General features: G+C 36.2%; 1 protein-coding gene across 2 annotated transcripts in view; it reads right to left on the bottom strand.

Annotated features, from left to right (window-relative positions):
• Positions 1 to 22646, bottom strand: part of LPCAT (lysophosphatidylcholine acyltransferase) — a 343891-nt gene that overhangs the window by 138173 nt on the left and 183072 nt on the right. For both annotated transcript variants that reach the window (XM_081745922.1, XM_081745921.1), the window contains exon 2: positions 20231 to 20376. In XM_081745922.1, the coding sequence (XP_081602048.1) occupies positions 20231 to 20376 (146 nt within the window). The remainder of the gene's footprint in view (positions 1 to 20230; positions 20377 to 22646) is intronic.

The raw sequence follows: 22646 nt of genomic DNA, 5'->3' as shown, positions 1-22646 counted from the left end.
AATATGTTGTAAAAGTGATGACTCGAAAAACGTATATTTTTCTATTGGAAGAGCCGTGTCTCGACTCGAATTTTGTCAGGAAAATCCTGTCTCGACTCGTCTCGTGCGCATCCTTATTTTAGAGGAAAAATGGATCATTTGAAGTTTGGAACATTTTTTGTGGGGATAGAAAATCTAAATCCTGGACTGTCTCTGCTAAACTGGGACACCTAGGAGCCCTCGAATTGATTAATGTTGGGGACCACGTTTGTCTACTGTTAGTCGCGACAATGAAGACAATTTTACAACTAGTAACTATTTATATGAAATGCATGTTTAATAACAAACTTTTGCCTCATTATCTTTACAGATAGGGCCGGCTCTAGGCAATTTGCCGCCCCGTGCAATGGCATCATTGGCCGCCCCTCACCTTTAATCCAGAAAAAAAATGTTAAAAACCACGATTTTAAGTATGCTACCCAAGGTCGCCCATGTTGTGGTTTCCAAGGGGGGGAGCAAGTATAAGCAATGTTTGAAATATAGTTTCAAATTTTGCTGTAACTAGTAAAAAATTCTATTGGGTTTTCGATATTCCCAAGTACAATTTCCTCTTGGGAGGCGAGCGCCCCACCTTGCCCCCCTTGATGGGCGCCCATGATGCTACCCCATCATGAACAATAAAGGGGAGCGGAAGGGCACTCAAACTCAGACAGGACTAAACATTACGATCTCATTGTGTGTCTTTTTTTCCTTTAAATCTATTATGTTAGTGAAAGATAAAGCAAACAGATCTGTAGAGGAAAGATTGTAATCCTTTTTATAGAATTCAATATCGAACTTCAATCTCAATATATTAGTTTGCAATTACAGTCCAACTAGCTCTTTGTTGATTTTCCTTTTACATCTGTTAATTTATTTTGTTTTAATTGTTTCCACCTTCAATGATAATGAACTTGTTTGTGACAAAGACCAGTTTTCATATCAAAACTGTGAAAACTAACTAAATGGAACAGTGTTCGTTACCGTTCGAGAATTGAGTTCTTGTATTTAAGAACAATTAAGCAATTCATGCTGAGATTTCTTTGACTATTTGTTTTAGCACTGTCCATGTGACAAACTAATGCGATCTAAACATGATTTATGAATCCAGTATTCAAACAGAGAGTCGCTTAGTAAATTTAACTACCATCATCATGAAGTCTGTTTCCAACAAGAAATAATCATTTTACATAACATCATTACGACCGATTTTGCCGCGCCGTGTAATGCACGTGTTGCTCAAACTGTCCTGCTTACAGAAATGCATTTGTTCTGACGTAAAACCGGACGCTTTAGGTGTTGAAAAAGATATGTTGTTATAGTATCTAAAGGCTTCCGCATAGTGAGTGCAATAGGTACAGCTGCACTCCCATTAATTCATCCTATTTTGAATATCTATTCTATTCAGTGTTTGAGCTGAGTAACTTCAAAAGTCTCTCATAGGTTGTTTGTTATTATATGCTATTTCACTTTTTGTTTAGTCAAATAATAATTTTAGCTATTATAGCTCAATAACAAGACTGTTCTGGCAACACCGATACATTACCTCCATCTATCTAGTTTCTTTAAATATACAAATAAACGTATTTATTACGTACCGTACATGTTAGTATTTTGGTTTTCCTCCATCTAATCAGTCCCAAACCTACGATTATATCACCAAAATTATGCGTTCATTTCTACTAGTATTTATACTCTAAATCATATAATTTTAGCATACAAATGTATTTAAGAGATAGCATTTAACAAGCAGAGACTGATTATCAAGGCTCTGAAATGTTTTCATTCTCTTTAATTAGCGCATCGCCAAACAAATCTGCGTCGTAACGAGACTTCTAGGCGCGCCATATCACATTTCATGTTCTATATTTTAGTTGACGGATTTTTTGCAAACTTTCTGTGGAATCCCAAGGTAGGAGGGCACCTCTAACCCACAAGCTAGTTTGTTAAAAATATTCCAACATAATGTTATCATCCAGATGTTCTTTTTAACTCTTGGCGTATGTATACGGGAATTTATAGTTTCACTCCAGGTATATGTACAGGGTGTTTCAGAACAACACCGATAAAGTATGGGAGGTGATTCCTGACATCAAGATAAGGCAAAAAGTATAGACCAACCTGGGTGTACAAATACTTCCTTTCGGAGTTATAGGCTGCCTAAAACGTGAAAAAAAATGAACTTTAAAGGTTAATAGCTCCAATACTATGGGACCTATCGTAGTCGGGTCAAGACTTCTCACAGGAACTAGTATGTGCCCTATCCAAAAAGCCATGTTTCCGAATCCTAAGGCGCACACGCAACAATTTTTATAGAGTGAGTTTGGCTACGGGCATATAATTTGAAGTATTCACCAACTATCTCCTTAAAAATTATTGCAGAAGTACCGGAAGATTCTGAAGCATGGATATTTGAATAGGGCACGTAATAGTTGCTAAGCCAAATTTGGTGGCCGGATTCGAATTATCGCAACAACTAGCACTTAATACTAATTATTTTCTAATATCCTAAATTAAATGTAAAAATTGATTAAAATGATTTATGATTATGAAAGATTGAGCCTGAATCTTGATTCTTTTCCAAACTTTCTGCAGCATGTCCTAATTGTGTTGTGAATGGTGGTTTGTATCCCCTTTTCGTAGGTAATTTCGGCAATGTCTGTAGAATTTGAGGGACATCAACATTATTTTTTAAGAACGAACAACACATAAATCATCAGAACGAAACGAAATTTTAAAAGTTTTACGTCCCACCTTGATGCGGTGTGGGCTAAAGCAGACTACGATAATGAGAATGAATGAAAATTATGGAATGAAGAAAGTAGGAGGAAACAGGAGAAACCTGAGAAAACACACGAACATGGTGTTTGTCCACCACAAACCTCACGGCACGAGCTGGGATCGAACCAAACACCCCCTGCACGAGAGTTGATCGCTCTGCACCTGGAGTCCCCACGTCCCCTCACAGTATCGTGCCGTTGCGGGGGCCAGCGGGGCGACGACCCCAGGCGCCGAAGGAAGGGGAGGAAAAAGGAAAGAAAAAGAGGAAAATTACTTGGAAAATTTTAGATCAAAAACAGTATTTTTGAATCCAATATTTAATTTGACCAGGGTCACAAAATGCACGCGACTATATATAAAATGGGAGGAAGAAATAATAGGTGCTCAAAATCACGGAAAAGCAGGGTTTATTTTTGAAAATTATCTTACGCTTCGCGCCAACCATGGTGGCGCTTCATGGCTTGTCTGTTGACCTCACTCATATGTAAGGGGCGCCCTGGGCGCTGATTTTCCACAGCACGGCACTGGCCCCACATCCGTCATCAAGGGAAACATCATGGTTTTTAGGGATGAGCACGGGCCGAACTAAAACTCGATTCAACTCGAAACCAGAGTTGAATTCGAATCAAGTCAAAGGTAATTTTTCGTGTCGAGTTTAGTAAATGGCTCGCTCTTTCAGCTCATTTTAACTCGTTTTATAACCATGGCCTGATTAGACTGGAAAGCGAAAGCCATGAGAAATATAAGCAGTAATGTGAAATGCTTTTTGTGTTGCTAACGAATGGGGTGAATCTCGTCTCGTACTTTTAGTGTATCTTTTGGTGTACTTTTAATGTATCTCGTTTCGTCTTGATAACGAGATGACAATAGATTTTTATCACGATACAGCCTCAAATGTCGTGAGTACCAACATAAGTATGTTATTCTTACCATCAAGACTGAGACTTGCACTGTCGAATATTTGAGCCCAACCCGGGTAGTGATGTCAAGCGGCTCGGCTCGGTTTAACTGAGTGAACTGCTCGAGCCGGGTCGATTGGGATGAGCCATCGGCTCGGTTGGGACAAGCCATCGACTCGACTCAGTTGAGCTAATGGCTCGAGCTGGCTCGAGCCAGCTTTATCGAAACTAGTCTATCGGCTCGATTCGACTCAGCTCAACTAAGTCGATGGCTCGAACTGGCTGGGTTGGGTGAGCAATCAGCTCAATTCGGTTCAGCTCGGATGAGACACTGGTTCGACCAATCTCGGTTGGGTGAGCTGTTGGCTCGAGTCACTTCTCAGTTCGGCTTGATGGTGAATGAGCTATGAGCCGAGCCATTCGAGCTGTTAACAACCCTAAACCCAGGCCGAGCAGTTTTGAGCATGTTTGGCCAGCGCCCTATAAGGTTTAACAATTTTTGGTTCGAGCCCGAATACTTGCTCTTCCGGAACTCAAACCCACAAACTCGTGAATGACGTCCTTGCCTCCTGATGACTTCTCGACCGAGATCGACAGTCAACTAGTTTTCAGTATTCAGATACAAGTCGCCTACCTTTCATAGTTATACACAGTGTTATAATAATAATAATAATAATAATAATAATAATAATAATAATAATAATAATAATAATAATAATAATAATAATAATAATAATAATAAAGAAGTAGTAGCAGCAGTAGTAGTAGTAGTAGTATCATTGATAATTATATTGTCTATGTAGGATACTTGAGAGTACTTAGAACTACATACAGGGTTTAGTTCGAATTGGCTAATTTTGGCTCGACTTGAAACTCGACCCAAATTCGAGTAGAGTTCGAGGAAATTTTTCGAGCCGAGTTCTCGAGTCGAGCTCAAAAATGTCTGTTTCGAGTCGAGTCGAGTTTCAAAGAGAACTCGCTCGTGCTCATCCCTAATGGTTTTCACGTTTCTTTCAATCGTATATATCGGTAACTATGAACAAAACTAAGAAATTTGTAAACTAGTTAATTGATGATCTTCAGAACAATAATTATACAAGAGGCAATTTTATAATTAAACAAGAGGCAGTGATAAGAACTTCATTCCAAAATTTTGGGAGGAGACGGTCTCTCACACCTATAAAGCCCTACATATATACTAGCAAAAAACCTTGCAGAAAATTATAAAGTGAAAATTTCTTTCAACCAACTTCCGGTAAAGATGCAATGTTTGGTAACTAGGAAACAACATTCTTCTTTAAAAACAATAAATAAAAAAGAACAAGTTGAATGATTGTATTAATATCCAAGTAAAGGAAATGGAACTCATACACTATACAATAAACCTGCTCCGTCGTCAATGACTCTACACAGACTTTCTTACGATATACTTCCTTCCTTCCTTCCTTTTGAAGACAAGCCTTATAAGTGTTTTCTTCTTCCTCAAGGCTAAACACTACCTCATGGAATAGATCCGTCATGTTAAGCAGGTTTACATAATAGTTCATTTCCTTTGCAAAAAACGATACCGAGTTTTACACACGAATATATCTTCACATCCTGAGATGAAGAACTAATAATATACATACATATGGGAATTTCGGTAGTGGTTTTCATACGCGTGGTCCCGAGTTCAATTTCAGACTGGGAAATAACTTTCTATTAAAAACTGACATCTCAGACGTCAAAGAACAAAAGCTAAACTTCCACGCCATATTCAAAGTTCTTCTGAACTATTCACATGAGTATTGAGACCAATAATATTAATTACAAGTATAAAGATTAATTTGATATGTATGAGTTATGTTAGCTATCAAATAATTAAAGCGAAAGACCTATATAACAGAACTGCAGGCAACGAAATTAGCGTTTATAGCATCGACGTAGGTGGGTAGAGTTCTTACTTCAAAATGGTCAGATTAAGGCCTTGAGTCCTATACACGGCCATTTTGATATTGTCCAGGGGCATTTTCCTGTTCTACCACGTGGCTGGAATCTTGAAATAAGACCATGACGGTAGACATATTGAGCATGCGCTAAAATGCAATGCATCTCACAATATTATATATATTAATACTGTATATCAAACTTAAACCCCTGTTTATTTCGTGAGGCACAAATATAATGGAAATTTATTTTAAGATAGCAAGGGTCATTTAACTAGATCTGGAGAAATCAGTAAAATCAAACATTAAAATCCCCGTTCATTTCTCATATGAATAAGCTAAAAAAAAATAATAATAAATAAATAAATAAAAGTCAGTATTCAACATCTGTAATTATTCCTGTGTAAATTGGCCTCTTAAGTCTGTACCTGACTTTTTTTTTAACTAAAAGTTAAAAGTTCCATAATGCCATTGGACACAAAAATCACGGGAAATTCATTTTACACTTTTCTAAGGAGAAGAATATGTTTTACTGCATGCTTTTCTAAAAATAATATCAGCAACTATGATGTATGTATTCATTTGTGGAAATAGCTTCAAAGCTTAATTTTGAGTTGTCATTCTTCTTGCAGATGAACAGCAATGCATTTTGATGCAGTTTTCTTTGGTGTAACTTTTTTTTTTCGACTTCCAAACCAGGCTATATGTAAGAAACATAACGTGAGTTTATTCGATCGGCCCTCGACAGGTATTAAAAGAAACCAGCTGAGAATGCTTCAAGAGCATTCCCAGAATGAACTCAAAAATAATTAATTTTTCATATTAACTTCTACGGACTTCATACCAATTGCTCTATGTACTTTATTATTATACTCAAACAATTTTTGTAATATATCTATCCATTTATAATTTTCTTGAGTACCAATTTTTTTTTCATTTTTGTTTAAGAGTTCTATTAACACGTTCTGCGATATGTTTCACAAAGAGATGCTCAAAATGGAGGGCTCAAAATTGAACAATTCGCAAAATATAATCTCTCTATGACTTATGGTTCCCGAGATATGGCTCCTTCAATGTCCTGAAATCCGAACTTTTTTTTTAGCCAATATCTCGGGAACGGTAAGTGACGCAAAAAACAATCACTTCTTTTAGACAGTTTTTGCTATTCTATCGAATGGAAGGCTCAAAATTGAAAAATTCGCAAATAACAGACACACAGACAGAGAATTCAGGAATTAACTTTTTAAGTTTGTTGAAAATATTAAAACAGAGAGAAATTGTTGTTCTGATATGGCTTGAACGTCCCAAGAATGTAACTATCATCATTGTTACCGCTCATCAACTGAAATCAGAATTAGATCTATCCTTGCCGGTTAAAATATTGGGTCCTTATAGAAAAATAACGGCACAGGATAGTAAGAAATTAGTTCTTCTATATAACTTCATCATCAACAACAGATAGCATCTGTTTTCTCATCCCACTATTGAAATCGGAATAGTTACAGTTACTACTTCGGATTTAATACTGAATTCCCATACGGTAGTTTGACTATGTTTGACCATCTAATACTTGTTCCTTGTTTACTTATAATTAGTAGACATCGGATTTTTATGCAAATGCATATTTTGTTAGCTTATATGCATCTCATAAATTTGATAAGGGTTTTTAACAACAATAATACACCTCGAATTTGGAGTTTTATAGTGCATATAAATGCATATTTCAAAGGTTAACGCATTTATTAGTGCTTAAGAGCGTATTCTATAAGTTTTTATTTCAGATGTATTTTTATAGTATGCAATATATCCAGTTTCAGTTCGAATTTTTAATGCGTTTAAAATGTCTATGCAACAGAATGGTTTCTTGCATGAGAACATGGAAGAATTGCTAGTTTATGGAGGACCAATAATGTTAGTAACTGATCAGCAGAGGAAAGATGCTTACCATTGCTAAGACGTTAAGAGAAATCTGATAATAATGGAGACTCGTTCTAATATCGTGTTGAAATCAATTTAGAAACCAGAGACGCGAGGAATGCTAGTCAGTGAAAGGTTAGCTCTAGTTAATGTTCAGCATGAGTCCCAGTTAGTTCCTGATAAATTCGGGTGGAAATGAAATTGACGGATATTCTTACCAGAAACTCAGTCTACAAAACAATTCAAGCCATGAGAAACACACTTGAAAGTCAGATTTCAACTTTCCTGAAAATAGATACTAAACTTGCTCCTCTCTATAAATATTGTCCAATAACGTCTGTTGATATTGAGAGGTCACTTTTTGGATACGAATGTCACAAACTGACATGAAAAATGTAGAGAAGCATCTCGTGATATACTGTAAGGCTAATTACGACAAGGAGTAAATCCTTCTAAGCTTTCTTTTTTACAGTGGAAACATTTAGAGTGACATTCGTATTATTTCGTCAAACAACTCTAAAATACAGTAAAAAGCAAAAAGAAAAAGAAACTAAAGAATGTAAAAATGAAATGAAATTGTTTTATGTAAACCGGTTATGCTGTGAGGGATAAAAAAGGCGATGTTGATGAGAAATAAATGAAATGGTGGCTTGAAGAAAGTGGAAGGAAACGGAAGAACCTCAAGAAAACCCATGCACATGGTGTTTGTCTACCACAAAGTTCACTTGGCCACGAGCTGGGATCGAACCAAGGACCCCATGCACTTGAAGTGAAAGCTCTACCAATGAGCCACCGCGACCCACTAAAGACCGTATTCTCATATATATCATAATTTGTGTATTTTACAAAGTTAAGGAGTATATAAACTGTATCTCATGAAAATAAATTCTTAACAATAGTTCCTGAAACGTAAAGTATAATTTCGGTGTTATATTTCTCTTAAAGGTCAAGAACACTTCAGATGTTATATTTACAAAACTTTGTCACAACTTCGCTGTATGTTTTGAAAATGTTCTTTCATTGCATTGTTAGAGCATATTAAGTGCTTATTTTAACATATTTAACAGCATAGTTGCACGCATATTTCATAAATTTTAAGTGCATAAAAATCCGATGTGTACTTACAATAAATGAGCTATTTCATATTGTGAAACTATGAATGTAAAACATTAACTATAGGTATATACAGGGTGTTTGAAAACATCGACAACGTATGGAAGGTGATTCCTACCATCAAGACGAAAAGTAGAGACCAATCTGGGTAGCACAAATGTTTCCTTCGAGTTACTAGGCTGCCGAAAACATGAGGAAAAATTAACTTTAAAGATTTTTCAATAGAGACCGTTTGGGCTACAGGCATACAATTTGAAAGTACTGCAGCCAACTACCTCTATAAAAAATTATTGCGTGAGTACCGTAGGATTATCCTACGGTACTCACGCAATAATTTTTTATAGAGGTAGTTGGTGAGTACTTCAAATTGTATGCCTGTAGCCAAACGGTCTCTATAAAAAATTTTAAAGTTCATTTTCCATGTTTACGGCAGCCTGTAACTCCAGGAAACATTTGTGTACCCAGGTTAGTCTATACTTTTAGTCTTATCTTTGTGTCAGGAACCACATCCCAAACTTTGTCGGTGTGGTTTTAGATACTTAATGATCTAAAACAATGATAAATTTTAAAGCAATGGAGACTAGAACAAAATAAGAACTGTACGTGAAGTCTAGTTTTTATTTTCCTTGCTTCACTCAGATGACAGTTCGCTGAATGTGCGAAAACAAGTTTTCTGAATGTTATTTTTGTTTCTTTCCTGTACATACCCTCCTTTCTGTTTTATGCGCCTAGAGTAAGAAATCATATAGGAAGGTTGGGCAAAGCGAATTAAGTTAGCCAGCTTTTTTTATTTATTCGTTAATAATAGCAAACAACTAAATATTGACAGGGCTACTACTTTTCATATTGTTCTTACTAAAACAGTAGACCTTAAAATTGAGGCTACAATGCAGTTACATAACACGAAATTTAGATCTGTTCAGTTTTTTTATTTATTTATATATATATATATATATATATATATATATATATATATATATATATATATATATATATATATATATATATATATATATATATATATATATATATATATATATATTTTTTTTTTATCACTTTCCACAACCATCCGGACGAACTGATTAAATCTCTATGGCAAAATAAAACCTTCAGATGCCAGAGGAAATGTAACAGAAAATACGTTCTACTGTAACATACTTTATTTTAACGTAAAACAGTTTAAAAATTATCGTAGTACAAAAGATAATGTATTGATTTTCACTATTAGATTCTGTCCATTGCCTGTGGGTTACTCGTATGTTGTATGAACTTGATGTTTTTATTTTAAGGTAACAATGATTATAATGAACTAGGTTACACTTTCACTTCACTTCGCTATTCATGACACATATCATAAAAGCAGGATCCAAAACCACCGTAGGATGTGCATCCTTCATATACTCATGCTTCACAATCGCTACATTGGATCCAATCGTCAAAAGGAGGCTCACCAAAATTTTCGTGCACAAGCAAATGAGCAAAAGCCTCTGATTGTCAAGTCCTCTATATATTAAAATGCTAGGTTTATGTGTTTGTGGGCAAGGAAAGTTTATAACTGTGGCCAATGTTTTCGATAATGAGTTCTCGGGAACCACAGGCTATAAATTAGATGCAATTTTAACTGATCGATTGCAAACTGTGTATACTGTTAAATTCTAATTGATTTTAAAAATGACCGTCATTTCTTCATTACATTTTTAGGGGTACACTGGAACTATTTTTTTTTTTAAAAAAAAAAAAAGCATATCCTACGAGTTATACATTCCAACACCACATATTTGTATATTGCGATTGTGTATATCTCAGGTATTTGTTTCCTGGCTAAATGATGATAAAACGAAGGATGGTCTGAGATGAATCTTTATTGTTTAAGAGTGTTTTGTGCAATGAACACCATATATCACTGACATTATAATGAATTGTGTGTGTATTGTATTTGCTTATTATATACTGCACGCAAGAAGAAAGAAAACACTATTCATACATGAATTAGAAACTCTAAAAGGAAGTACGCCCAAAATTTTGCAAACGGTGCGACATATTTAATAATAATAATAATCATCATCATCATCATCATCATCATCATCAAAAAAAATCTTGCCTTTATTGTACCACTTGCCGCTTTTTATCAAGACTTCTTTCACTTGTGTTTGTAAAGTGACATGTACAGATCTTGTGAGGAATGACAAGGAGATTCATGCTCATATGTGGATGATGCACTGTAGCGCAGGTTCAGCAAGTTTTCTTGTAATCGTATTCGATTGTTTTATCAGAATCTTTACACAGTAGTTTTCTTTTAATGTTGTTGCTCTTTCCCTAGAGATGTTTCAGTTTCTGGACTGTCCTGATTGAAGTGGAAGTATGGACCTACGTCTGTTGACAACTGCGCTTTCGAGTAAGCCTACCTGCTTCCAGTTTCGCCAAAGGTCTGATGTCTAAAGGTGAAGCTTTTTGCGTAGGTGTAGCTGAATGTTTATTACTGGAACTAACTCAATTCGTTGAGAAATTCGAAATAGAGGTATGCATAAAGCTTCCGCTGAAGAGCAGAACTGAAGTTAATCGATGAAGTTGAAGAAACATCCCTAGATAATGTACACAATTGGCACATTTCCTGTTCTGCACCCACACATTCGTTCGGCATTTTCTGACGAATCATGGTGCATTATTCAAGCAAAATATGTTTCAGTAAATGTGTTTGGATTATACGGCCAACTAATCTTTTCGCTTTTGTGAATCCAGAAATTGCATTTTGAGCAGACACTGATTTCATATAATTTGGTGTAAAATCTTGCATGTGTCATACTGATTATTGATTCGGCCCTAGTGTTGCGTTTAAAAAATCATTAATTCTTGTAGAAAGTATTCCTTTAGCGAAGAAAACCCCGACAAATCCAGTGGTTGTAGTTTGTGAGTGATATGGGGAGAAAGGAATAGGAAAATCACATTATCTGTAGAGGCGTGCTACAAAGTAGGATAATATTTATGAGTCTCCGGTCCGGACTGTCCAAAAGAAACACTTTTTTCATTTGTTGGATGCAAATTTTCAACAAAGAATTTTAACCAGCTATGAATGCATCGACGTTAATCCAACTGTTGTCGATACACGTCCCGTGTGAGCCAGGTGGAGCACCATCTTATCGGCATATATAAAATACTATTGAATGAATGAATCCTATGGTATTATGATACTTAAAACCTTCTTCCTTTACAGAAAGTATATATATCCGTCAATTTTAACTAATTTGTTTCTTTCTATGTAGTATTAATTTTGTCAAATTCAATCTCACAAGAAGTGGTAAAATATCTGGATATCTATCCGCTTTGTCTACTCACTTTGCCCGCTAAAGCTAATCTTGCTAAAACAACTGCGGTATTCCGGTGGATAGAGGTTCATACCTCAATGCAACTTACAAGACAAACATAAATTATTGAAAATGCATAGTATTTTGATATGTAATAACTTGCCTTAAAGGGGTGTTGGATTCTTTTCTCACCCATGAGTTCAAAGCCACGAGCAGAAGAACGTTTGCACTGAGAAATGAAAGCCATCTTCCTTGTTTTTCACATAATTCTCACTTGGCCCCCTATTGTATGCAACTCAGGGATTATGAACATTAATCTCTTTGCCCAGGTTACCCGCTTTGCTCGCCCTTCCTCTACTTTATTTTTTCAATGTTATCGCGGGCAGTCATTCGGTAACCATTGATCTAAGTTAACCCAGGCTGCCATGCTGCAAGAATCTTATAGCTGTCATAGGCCTCTATATATATATATATATATATATATATATATATATATATATATATATATATATATATATATATATATATATATATATATATATATATAATCTTGCAAAGAGTCAACTCACGCGCAACTTTCTGGATTATCTTGCTTGCTACCTGCTACCGCCCTCCCACTTACATAAAGAAAAACGACGGATTCCGAAACGACGGATTCTTTTGGACGGGGAGGGGAAGCGCGCCAAAATACAGTTTTTAATGAGGAGGTTCACTATTTGTCCACTAGAGTGCAGTGCTCCATGGGTGAAGATATCTTTCTTGCTTTCGGATAGCTGTAATGTGTAAATACAAAGATAGATAGAATTTAGTAAATAGAAAGATGACGCTGCGAGATTTTTTAATGACAACTAAAAGATTCTTGCAGCATAGCAACCTAGCTTAAACTAAGTCGTAATTACAGTCATCCCAGAACACATGGTTACATTCGTAAACAACTGTAAATATGACTTGTCTCATAAGTGATCAAAACGGATTCTTTATTCCAAACAGACAAAACAAATTAAAAATAAATAAGCAAGGAGTTTAAAAGACAAAAATACATGCTTTCATACACACTGCGCTACAGTTGGTTAAATAGGTAGCTAACAAAACATTTGTGTAACTGTATAACACCAATCTCATTAATTCGTATGTGAGAAATATTCAAACTGCCTACATATACATTCATTCTTTCGGGTAGCTTCCCCTCGTGTAGTCACCAGGAAGACGATTCAAAAGTAAGAAATGTAAATAGTTTCAGTCTAAACAGAGGTTGGAAATAGTTTTAGTTTAAATTAAAAGCATTGATCTGTACATCGGTAGCAATAATAATAATAATAATAATAATAATAATAATAATAATAATAATAATATAGTGATTTAAACGGCCTACCGGATACAATGATGTGAACAGATTTTGGGGGAAATTGCTGAAATTCAGCTCAAATGTAGACGAGATTATATGGATTCTATATTCTAAAAGCAAATTGCCCTACAATGGATGGGACAGTTTTTAAAAAAGAATCAAGGAACATGAACATTGTCAGGGGAAAAGCAACGAAACAAAAAAAAAAAAAAAAATGAAGTCCACACATCTCAAAAACTATAAGGAGATGGCTAATTGAAACCTTAATGCAAAGACAATGAAGAGCTTAAAAACTATGTATTGTACGTAAGGTAAATATGGATAGGATACTGACAAACGTTGTTTGAGTAAAATCAATAATAATGATAAAGTATATGCATCTTCTGCGAATTGGCCAGGGCGCCCCACGCGGAGGTTACGTGCTTTCACATCTGGCTTTGGAACATCCAGACTCGGTTTAGCACGCAACATGACTTTTGACCTGATAACGCGACACTGTTTGGTTCTTATGGCAAACCGGATAGCCCCTTAGGAAGATCCAAAGATTTTTTTTTTTTATTTTTATTTTTTTATTTATTTATTTTTTTTTTTACGTATCTGAAGCTATTGTTATTATAATCCTTACCGCCTTTAATTTAAATAGTAACCACTATTCACTAAGAAGTTTAACGGAATCCATTGTTGCTTCGTTTAGGAATAGATTTCATTTCCTCCGTTGGTCCCCTATTCAAACCGGAAGTGGTAGAAATCAACCATTTCCGGTTGCAACGTTCATCGCAATAGAACAGAAACTATTGGATAGCAACAAGTGTAATCGGTTCAGTGTCTCTAAAGAACATACCATCACCACCTGCAATATACTACCGAAACCGAAAATGGTTGACATTTACTAATACTTCCAGTTCCAATATTTAGGCGTCTACTAAAATTCCAAAATAAAATTTCGTAACTTTTTCATGGCCTTTTATTTACCAAACCATAAAATCTCGTGACATTCAAAAACCAACAACAGTACCTATATTCTTTAGCACTTATCTTTATATTACCGTCAAATGGGGTGAATAGAAGCATGGGGGTGAATAGAAACAAAACTCCCTGATTAGTTTTGGATTTATCTGGACGATAAATTAATCAAGGAAACTGAAATTTCTTAACATAGTCTTATACGGCTAAAGTGTTCAGAGCAGAGACAAAATGATTTACTGAGTTGGGAACACTGAGGTAGACGGCAGTAGCATTAATGTGTTACTGAAATCTTACACGGTATTTTAGCGCTCCTCAAACTTTCTTGGTAAGTATGACATTTTCATATTTGTTGCATTTGAACATATGCCTATTTTGTAGTTTGTTGTTTCATTTACTGACGTTCATAGTAAAAGTTTTCCTTTTGTAAATTATATGTAATCAAAATTTAACTTTACTGGGTTATTGTTATGATTTTTAATTAGTGTGGTGAATAGAAACACTTCTTGAGGAGTGGAAAATCCTTGAGAAGCGGAAAAAAGGACCTGATAGGAATGAATCAACCATCTCTAAGAACAAATTTCCAAGTCTTCTGAAAAGAAAAAAAGAAAAAAAAGTGTGAAACTGAAGGAGGAAAATATCAGGGCTGGATTTGAAAAGTGTGGAATTTTTCCTCCTTGTCGAGACCAAATACTAAGGATGCTGCCAAAAAGAGACAACGAGCGAGAAGAAACAGAACAGCAAAAGACATCTCAGACTGTAAACCGTTCCCTTATGGATCTTCTCTAGAGCATGAGAGAAGATGAAAAAATTAAACAAGGGAAGAAGAGAGTACGAATAGATGTTTCTGGTAAGAGTTTTGGTTTGTTTTCTGAAAATGATACATTTTCATCAAATCACAACGAAACTTAACTTACCCTTGTATTGTCGGAAGAGGAGAAAGACAGCATTCCAGACGATCACAAACTAGATGATGGTGTTCTAAAGCTGGTGATTTTGCTGTGGTAAAGGTTTATGAGAAGCTAAAACTCGATGAGACTATTCACTACCCAAGTGCGAAAATGTGAACATGATGGATATGTGGGAGTGTTTTAGAAGCGAGCACATAAACAATGAAATTTTCAGAAACTTCTGAAGAATCGTTCTTACTACATGAGGATATTGTTACGAAACTGTTGGGTTTTATTAAGAGTTCATCAGCACACTTTAAGTATATGATAAGTTTCGGGCTCCTTCGTGGCTAAGCGGTTAGCGTACGCGCCTTTGGCGTGGGAGATCCGAGTTCGATTCCCGGCGGGAGCTCATGTGGTTCAGATTCCACGTTAATCAGTAGGTCCACGTCTCATATAGCCTCATTGCTGAACGGGACGTTAACCTCAAAATCAACTCAACTCATGATAAGTTTCCCTGGTGATTTCAGTGGTTTAAATCTTGTTCAAATATAATCAAAACTGTATGGTCGTTTGTACCTATATTGTGCATTGTATTGTTTTATAAGTTTGTAACTTATGTAATACTGGTCTTATTGAACTTATATCTTGCAGGTATTAAATTAATAGTTCGTTTCAACAAATACGCTGTTTCTTTTTACCTTTCCAATAGTATAAAAGAAACAACAATGAAAATAAAGTCATTGTTTCTATTCACCCCTACGCATGGGGTGAACAGAAACATGAAGAAAAGTGGAGTTGATAAATTAATATGACGTTTACTGAACTTCATTAGCATATTAAGACTTTTTTTTTTTTGTGGAATAATCAGATACGCGAAATCTTTAACATCACCAGACTTATATACTCATATAGCCAAAAATGTGTTTCTATTCACCCCATTTGACGGTATCTCTACCTTCCAAAGTGTGTTTCCTGGAGGTATAAAAACTTGGTGTCTTCTCACAGTTGAGTACACTGGTTAGATGTGTAGGCAGTTTCGGCGATGCGATGCGATTTGTATCGCCACTGCTCACTGATGCCAGCTAAAGGACAATCTCGAGAGCGAATTTGGACGCGAATTAGGCCGAATTTTCATCCATGCAATAGAAGCGCGCTTTGCTTGCGATTTTGTAGCGTCTAAAGCCGACCACAGGCATTTTTGCCGCTGAATTTTGACGTCATATAGAAACCAAATTTTTCCGTCTCTACTTATATTTGTACAGATAAAAAAAAATCGTCACCCAAAAGCTAAATTTCTTGATTTTTCCTTGACTTTCATGACCGTTTTTCTGATTTCGTGACCGATAGACACGCTAAATATTTGATTTCCATAGAGTAAAATCGGCAAGTTTTTTTTTTTTTTTTTTTTTTTTTTATCGATTCAGCGACCCAGAAGAATACGTCCCATACCTTGTGTTAATACTCTAATCAAATGGAATGTAGTAAAAATGAACCGTATCTGGATTTAACTTTGAACGCTATAGAACAAAAATTATTAGATAGTGACGATCGGATTTTAACAATCGATTCACTGTCTCAAGAGAATATATCATCACAATCCGAAACACTACTACGAAGTTGCTGGAATTTACAGTATTCCCGATTTTAATGCTTATCTCCAGAGAGCAAAAAAGGTAAGACACATTGAAAAACAGTTTTTGATACTGATTAAGCGCCCCAAGAATGACTGTCTTGACTTTTGTCTAACTGTTAGAACCAGCAGTAGTGAAAATCGACGTTTATTTGATTACAACATTGATCGCATAAATGGATAAAACGGAAATAGTTAACGACAAACAGATTTTCAACGAACTTACAAAGTTCGTTACTGAATTCTCTGTCTGTGTGTGTATATGTGTGCGTGTGTATCTCTATTGCGATTTTTTTTTTTTCAATTTTGAGCCGTCTATTCGATAGAGCATCAAAAAATATCTGAGAAATTGATGGAATTTTTTGCGTCACTCTTACTGTTTCCGAGATATTGGCCAAAAATGTCCGATTTCCGGAGATTTAAGGAGCCATATCTCGGGAATCGTAAGTCATAGAGAGATGATATTGGTGTTGATCAATACCTAAAAGGTTGGTGAACAGTTTGGTATCAAATAGTAACCATGGCCACCTTCCCCAGATATTGGCCAAACAAAGTTCGAATTTCGGGAGACTTTTAAGGAGCCTTATCTCGGAAACCATGTCAGAGAGATCTTGCTTTGCGAATTTTTGCGAGAAACAGAAGGTGCGGATAAAAAGACTTACTTTTACATACAGGAACAACTACTTATCCTTCCCACTCCATCTCTCCATTCTTTTAAAGTTCGTTCTGCAATGCTCTTGGAGCATTCTCAAATGTTTTTTTATATGGATTCGGTACAAAGGATTTGCTTTATCTCTGATTTTTATTTTTATTGCCATCAGAGGAGATAACGCAATAATCGGTTTTAATGTGAATCCCCATTGAGCAAAAACAGTGAGGGAGCAAGAATGATATGGATTGAGCGTCTGAAAAACAGCATCTATCTTTGATCTTATTCCTCTCTTCCAACCAGTAGTTATAGGTGTATTATTTCAAGTTTGAGTATTGAATTCTCATAATTTGGAAGTCTACCTCCGTTTAACATTGTAGAACGAAATTCATTTGTTTGTTTTATAGTTTAACATCTCACCGAGGCTAAGAGGGGACAATACTGATGAGATGGATTATAATAGTAGAATGAAGGAATTGGGGGGGAATAAGAGAACCGTGAAAAAGTCCACGCACACGGTGTTTGTGCACCACAAAGTTTACTTGGCGCGGGCTGGAATTGAGTCAGAAACCTCACACATCACAGATGAGAGCTCTACCACTGAGCCACTGCGGCCTAATTGCGGCATTTCACACTAAAATTAAAAAAAAAAAAAATAATAAGATCATGTTGATTCCTGAATACTAGACTTGATCCAGTACTCTTTGCAAGTTTTTATCATGCATCCAACTCGTAGTTTGAAAAGAAAGAAAAAAAGTTCTGAAAAAGACCTTTCTTGACGCAATGTTTTTGTTCTGCGGTCCAATTGGCAGGGGACTCGTCTGGCGTTATATACTTTGTGCTTTGTGACACTGAGAAACTCTTCTAATTTTACGTTCGCCTACTCATTTCAACTTTTTTTTATCATTGGTGTACGCTTCTATCTTTCTTTCTAGTTCTCGAACAGATCGCAACAAAGCTCCATCAATCAGACATTTGTAACATGTATACATTAAGAAATACAATGCATATGTGCATGAATTATGCAGATCTCTACCATTACCATAAGACTGCTTTTCATCAGGGGTAAAAGTGAATCTGAAAAGGTAGTGGGGCGCATGATATCAGGTTGTCCCCCATGCCTATCTTTGCCGATTGCATGTTTTTTAGGAAGTGGAGGGACGTCATAGATACTTTTTGGAAGTGGGATAACGACATTCCCCGCATTCCCCCTCAATTTTACCCCTGTTTTTCAAAAAAAATGATTGGTATAGCAGTATATATATTTCTTTCACTTAGTTTCCTGTTCAAAATTAATTTAAGCTTTGTTCTCTGTTATTTAATTAACCTTTTTTACTTCGTTGTAAGAAAGTTAATTTTTAATGGAGGTCATGGCGTTGTACACACACGAAAAGTACAACATTTTATAAGCTTTTTTCCAGAAATGTTAACTTTCACAGTCAACTTTGTTCTTTTGTGACTGGTCTAGGGTTATTAAGTTACCGTAAAATGGTGACTTCAGCTGGTTCCGGAATATTCTGTTGGTGGCCGTAACATAAAGAATAAACGTCGCATTTGAGAACATATCCCCATAACGGAAGACTGTGGAGCACGGATGCATCACAGTTCGACAAGTGACCTGCCAATAATGGCAGAATACCTATGATGATGATCTTTGGATACGAAGTGTCAGTTTCAATGGAGATATTCACCAAAATAATCTAGTGTTGATTATAAAGTTATTATAGTATTGAATCAGAACATCATCATGTACGTACATATTAATGTGAACAATAATTTCAATCTATTAACTTTATTTACTAAGACTCTTCCCTACATATTATATTGTAAAGTTCTGCTTATGCAGGTATAGGTAGATAAACTTACAGTATAGTCCGTAAGCGCTTTCTCGCACTATCGACTTTTATTAAAATCCCCGGTGTATTACAAAAATCATTATAATGTAAAATCGTCTAATTCTTGGGTAAAATATGGTATCTTGAGATCTGAGTAGTCTATGGTAGGATCTCTACAGAGCTCCAAGCAAGCTACGTGAAGTGGATTTAGGATCCCCAATGCTCCGTGCAAGCAGAGGGGGGTTAAAGGCCACAAAGCTCCAAGTAAGTTAGGTGACAAGTTAGGTGTCCTAAAAGAGCTCCGAAAAAGCTAAGTGGGTATGAAAGGAGGCCTAGAGCTCCGAAAATACTAAACGCTTTGGGCAAGGTTCCTTTCAAAGCTCCAGGTAAGCTGAAAAAATGGAGATGACCAGCTGAACTGATAATAATCCTGGTTTATAGACGTTCCAGTGTGGTGGTGGCGCTGGTAGTCCATCATGACACTACCAGCGGTGTTGCTAATGTTCCTGTTGTCTGCCACTGTAGTAAGTCTTAGTACGATGCACATGGTTAACGGCTGTAGATTGTTTGTCAAGAGAGTTATGTAAAGGATATTATAATATGAACTAATAATTATTTCCAACACGCTCCGCGTAGTGTATAATTAGGGTGCCCAACAAATGACGTCATAAGTTATGCACCCCAACTTCTGGTCTATAAGAAAAGATCTGGCGTTGTCTAGATACGACCTGGCTCCCTTTCTATATTTTTGATATCCTTCATTATATAAGTTATTCACTAAATTGAAAAAAAAAATAAACTTAGCTAACAATAAAATAATGAAACTGGCTACTAAAATCTACGAGGAAGATATCTGAAGAAATTTACAGTTGCCAATCTTAGTGATATAATGCGTAGGTGACGTTTCTCCTAGCTCCTCTTCTAACCAACGATCCTCTTTTTTTTTTTTTTATCACCTACCTCCTCCACCCAGTCATGGGTCGCTCCCTCAATTCTTTCTCCGTAAGACCTGCAAGGCCGACGCACGCCAGGCACCATGCCATGACGAGAAGGATCATGATGGCTAATACTCGGAACGGCAAAACCGCCACTGTAAATACAGCAGTCTGAAACGAAAAAGAAAAACAAAGAAATCAGTTTTCCTCAGCTGATTCTGGTTGTCAGTGACAAACTGGGTAATCTATAATTAACAATGATAATAGAACATTTCAATTCGTTTTCATTGCACGTCACAGATGTTGCTCATGGCAACAATATAAAATTATAACGTTGAACAACAGATGTGTAACTTATTAAAAATTTGTACAGGTCTTTCAGAGACTAAACTTAATCCATTCGAGTACATCTAAAACACACAAACTTATTTATAAGGTATTAACAAGACATTTATTTGGGAAATTTCACGCAATTGGCCAATTACGAAAATGCCTATCAAAACTAAATACCAGCAGTATCATGAAGAAAAAGGCAGCAGAAGAAAAGTGTGAATTTTTAACAAAGAACTTAACTACTTTTAGACTCCCAAATTATGCTACTGTATACATAAGTAACGGAAGTCTTATAGAATAGCAATATCCGTGGACCAGTCTGTCTGTGGATAGGTAACTAAAATGCTGAGATTCAGCGAGAAGTTATCTTTGAAATCGATTCAGCGTTTCAGTAATACGTTCCATTTTCTTAACCCTCTATTCAAACCGGAAGTAGAGGACATGGTGGCTGTGGTAGAATGTTCAGCTCTGGTGCGTGGGGTCCTTGGTTCAAGCCCAGCTCGCGCCAAGTGCGCTTTCTGATGGGCAAACATTGTGTTCGTTGGCTTTCTCAGGTTCTCCCATTCATTCATTCTACCCATTGCATTCATTTCTCATCATCACCGTCTCCTTTAGCCTAGCCGGAATAATCGTGAGACGTAAAACTGAGAACAAAAACAGTAAGAGAGAGCTAGTAAGTCTTAATGGCTTTCTGATATGCTTAAGCGTCCGAGAAACAGGTTCTATTTATATTTCATTTTATAATTCTATTGCAAACAAAATCTACTTTCATGTCTACTTTAGTTTTACTCTGAAACGAAACTCACCCTGTAATACAAGGTGTGATCCAAAAGTACAGTGAATGCAATTGCACAGTGTCATCTATAGATGTCGTATCCATTTCAGCTAAAAAGCCTGTTAGCCCAAACCTTTGGTATAGTTAGTATCGAGTTTGAATGTGTTATGACATGTTAGTTGGCTTCCAGAGGCAAAAGAGCAAGGGCGTGTTAAGGGCGTCTGTGGCGCGCCAACATTAAGTTTTTTTGTTCTAAGCTGCAAAAAGTGTCAAAGATGCTCACGAAATGTCAAAATCAGTGTATGTCGATGAAGCGGTGGCATTGGAGACTGTTTACAAGTGGTATGAGCGATTCAAAAGCGGCAAGGAATTGGTTGAACACAAGCAACGGTCCAGACGTCCTTCGACGACAGAAACAGATGAAAACATGCAAAAAGGCATAAATGATTTGTTAAAACAGGCGAATGACTACTGGAGAGCTTTCCGAAGAACTAAACATCTTGTATAGGTCCATGAAAACCATTTTAACTGCCGATTAAATAGGCAAATGGCTTCCTTCATCACGAAAACACCGTACCACACCTTGCTTTTGATCCGTGAGTTTTTGCCGAAAAAAATATTCCTGTCTGTTTACATTCACCGTGCTTCCCTGATATAGCACCATTCGACTTCTGGCTCTTCCCAAAAATTAGAACCGTGCTTAAAGGAAAACGTTATGACACCATTCCTGACATTCAGAGGGCCACGACAGAGCAGCTGAATGCCCTTCCAAAAGAAACCTTCTAGAAATGTTTCTAGTCATGGATTCAACTTTGGGATAAATGTATTTATTGCTAGGGCAAGAACAGTATTTTGAAGGAGATTAAATCAAATTCCATGTAAGCTTATAACTTTGTTTAAATGATTCACCGTATTTTTTTTTTATCACAACTCGTAATTCCTCCATTGTCACAGGAAAAGGCAGAACTCTAATTTTTTTTTTTTAATATTGGCTGCTATGGAAGAAGTTAGGAGATAGCGAGAAATAATTGTTTACATACAAACTTAACATCACATAATAAGTTCAATCTCGGCAATCATCCCTCTATGAAAACGACCACCACCAATTTAGTACCAGTTTTGGTTTCAACACATGCCCAGAAAGCACAAACAGCAACCTGTAAGCAGTAGTTTCCTTATGGGAATTTGGTTATGTATTAAACTGTAATTTATAACAATATTTAGCTGTTAAATGCTGAAACATAAAACAACAATGTAAATTTAACCTGAAAAAGCCCAGGGGGTGCCTAAGAGGCACCCTGCTCCACTTTTAATGCAATTATTCTTAATACAT

Source organism: Thermobia domestica, chromosome 18 (assembly GCF_964235325.1).
Source record: "Thermobia domestica chromosome 18, izTheDome1.hap1.1, whole genome shotgun sequence".
NCBI classification, from domain to species: Eukaryota; Metazoa; Arthropoda; class Insecta; order Zygentoma; family Lepismatidae; genus Thermobia; species Thermobia domestica.
The sequence above is the reverse complement of the archived record's forward strand: the minus strand, read 5'-3'. Positions and strand labels throughout refer to the sequence as shown.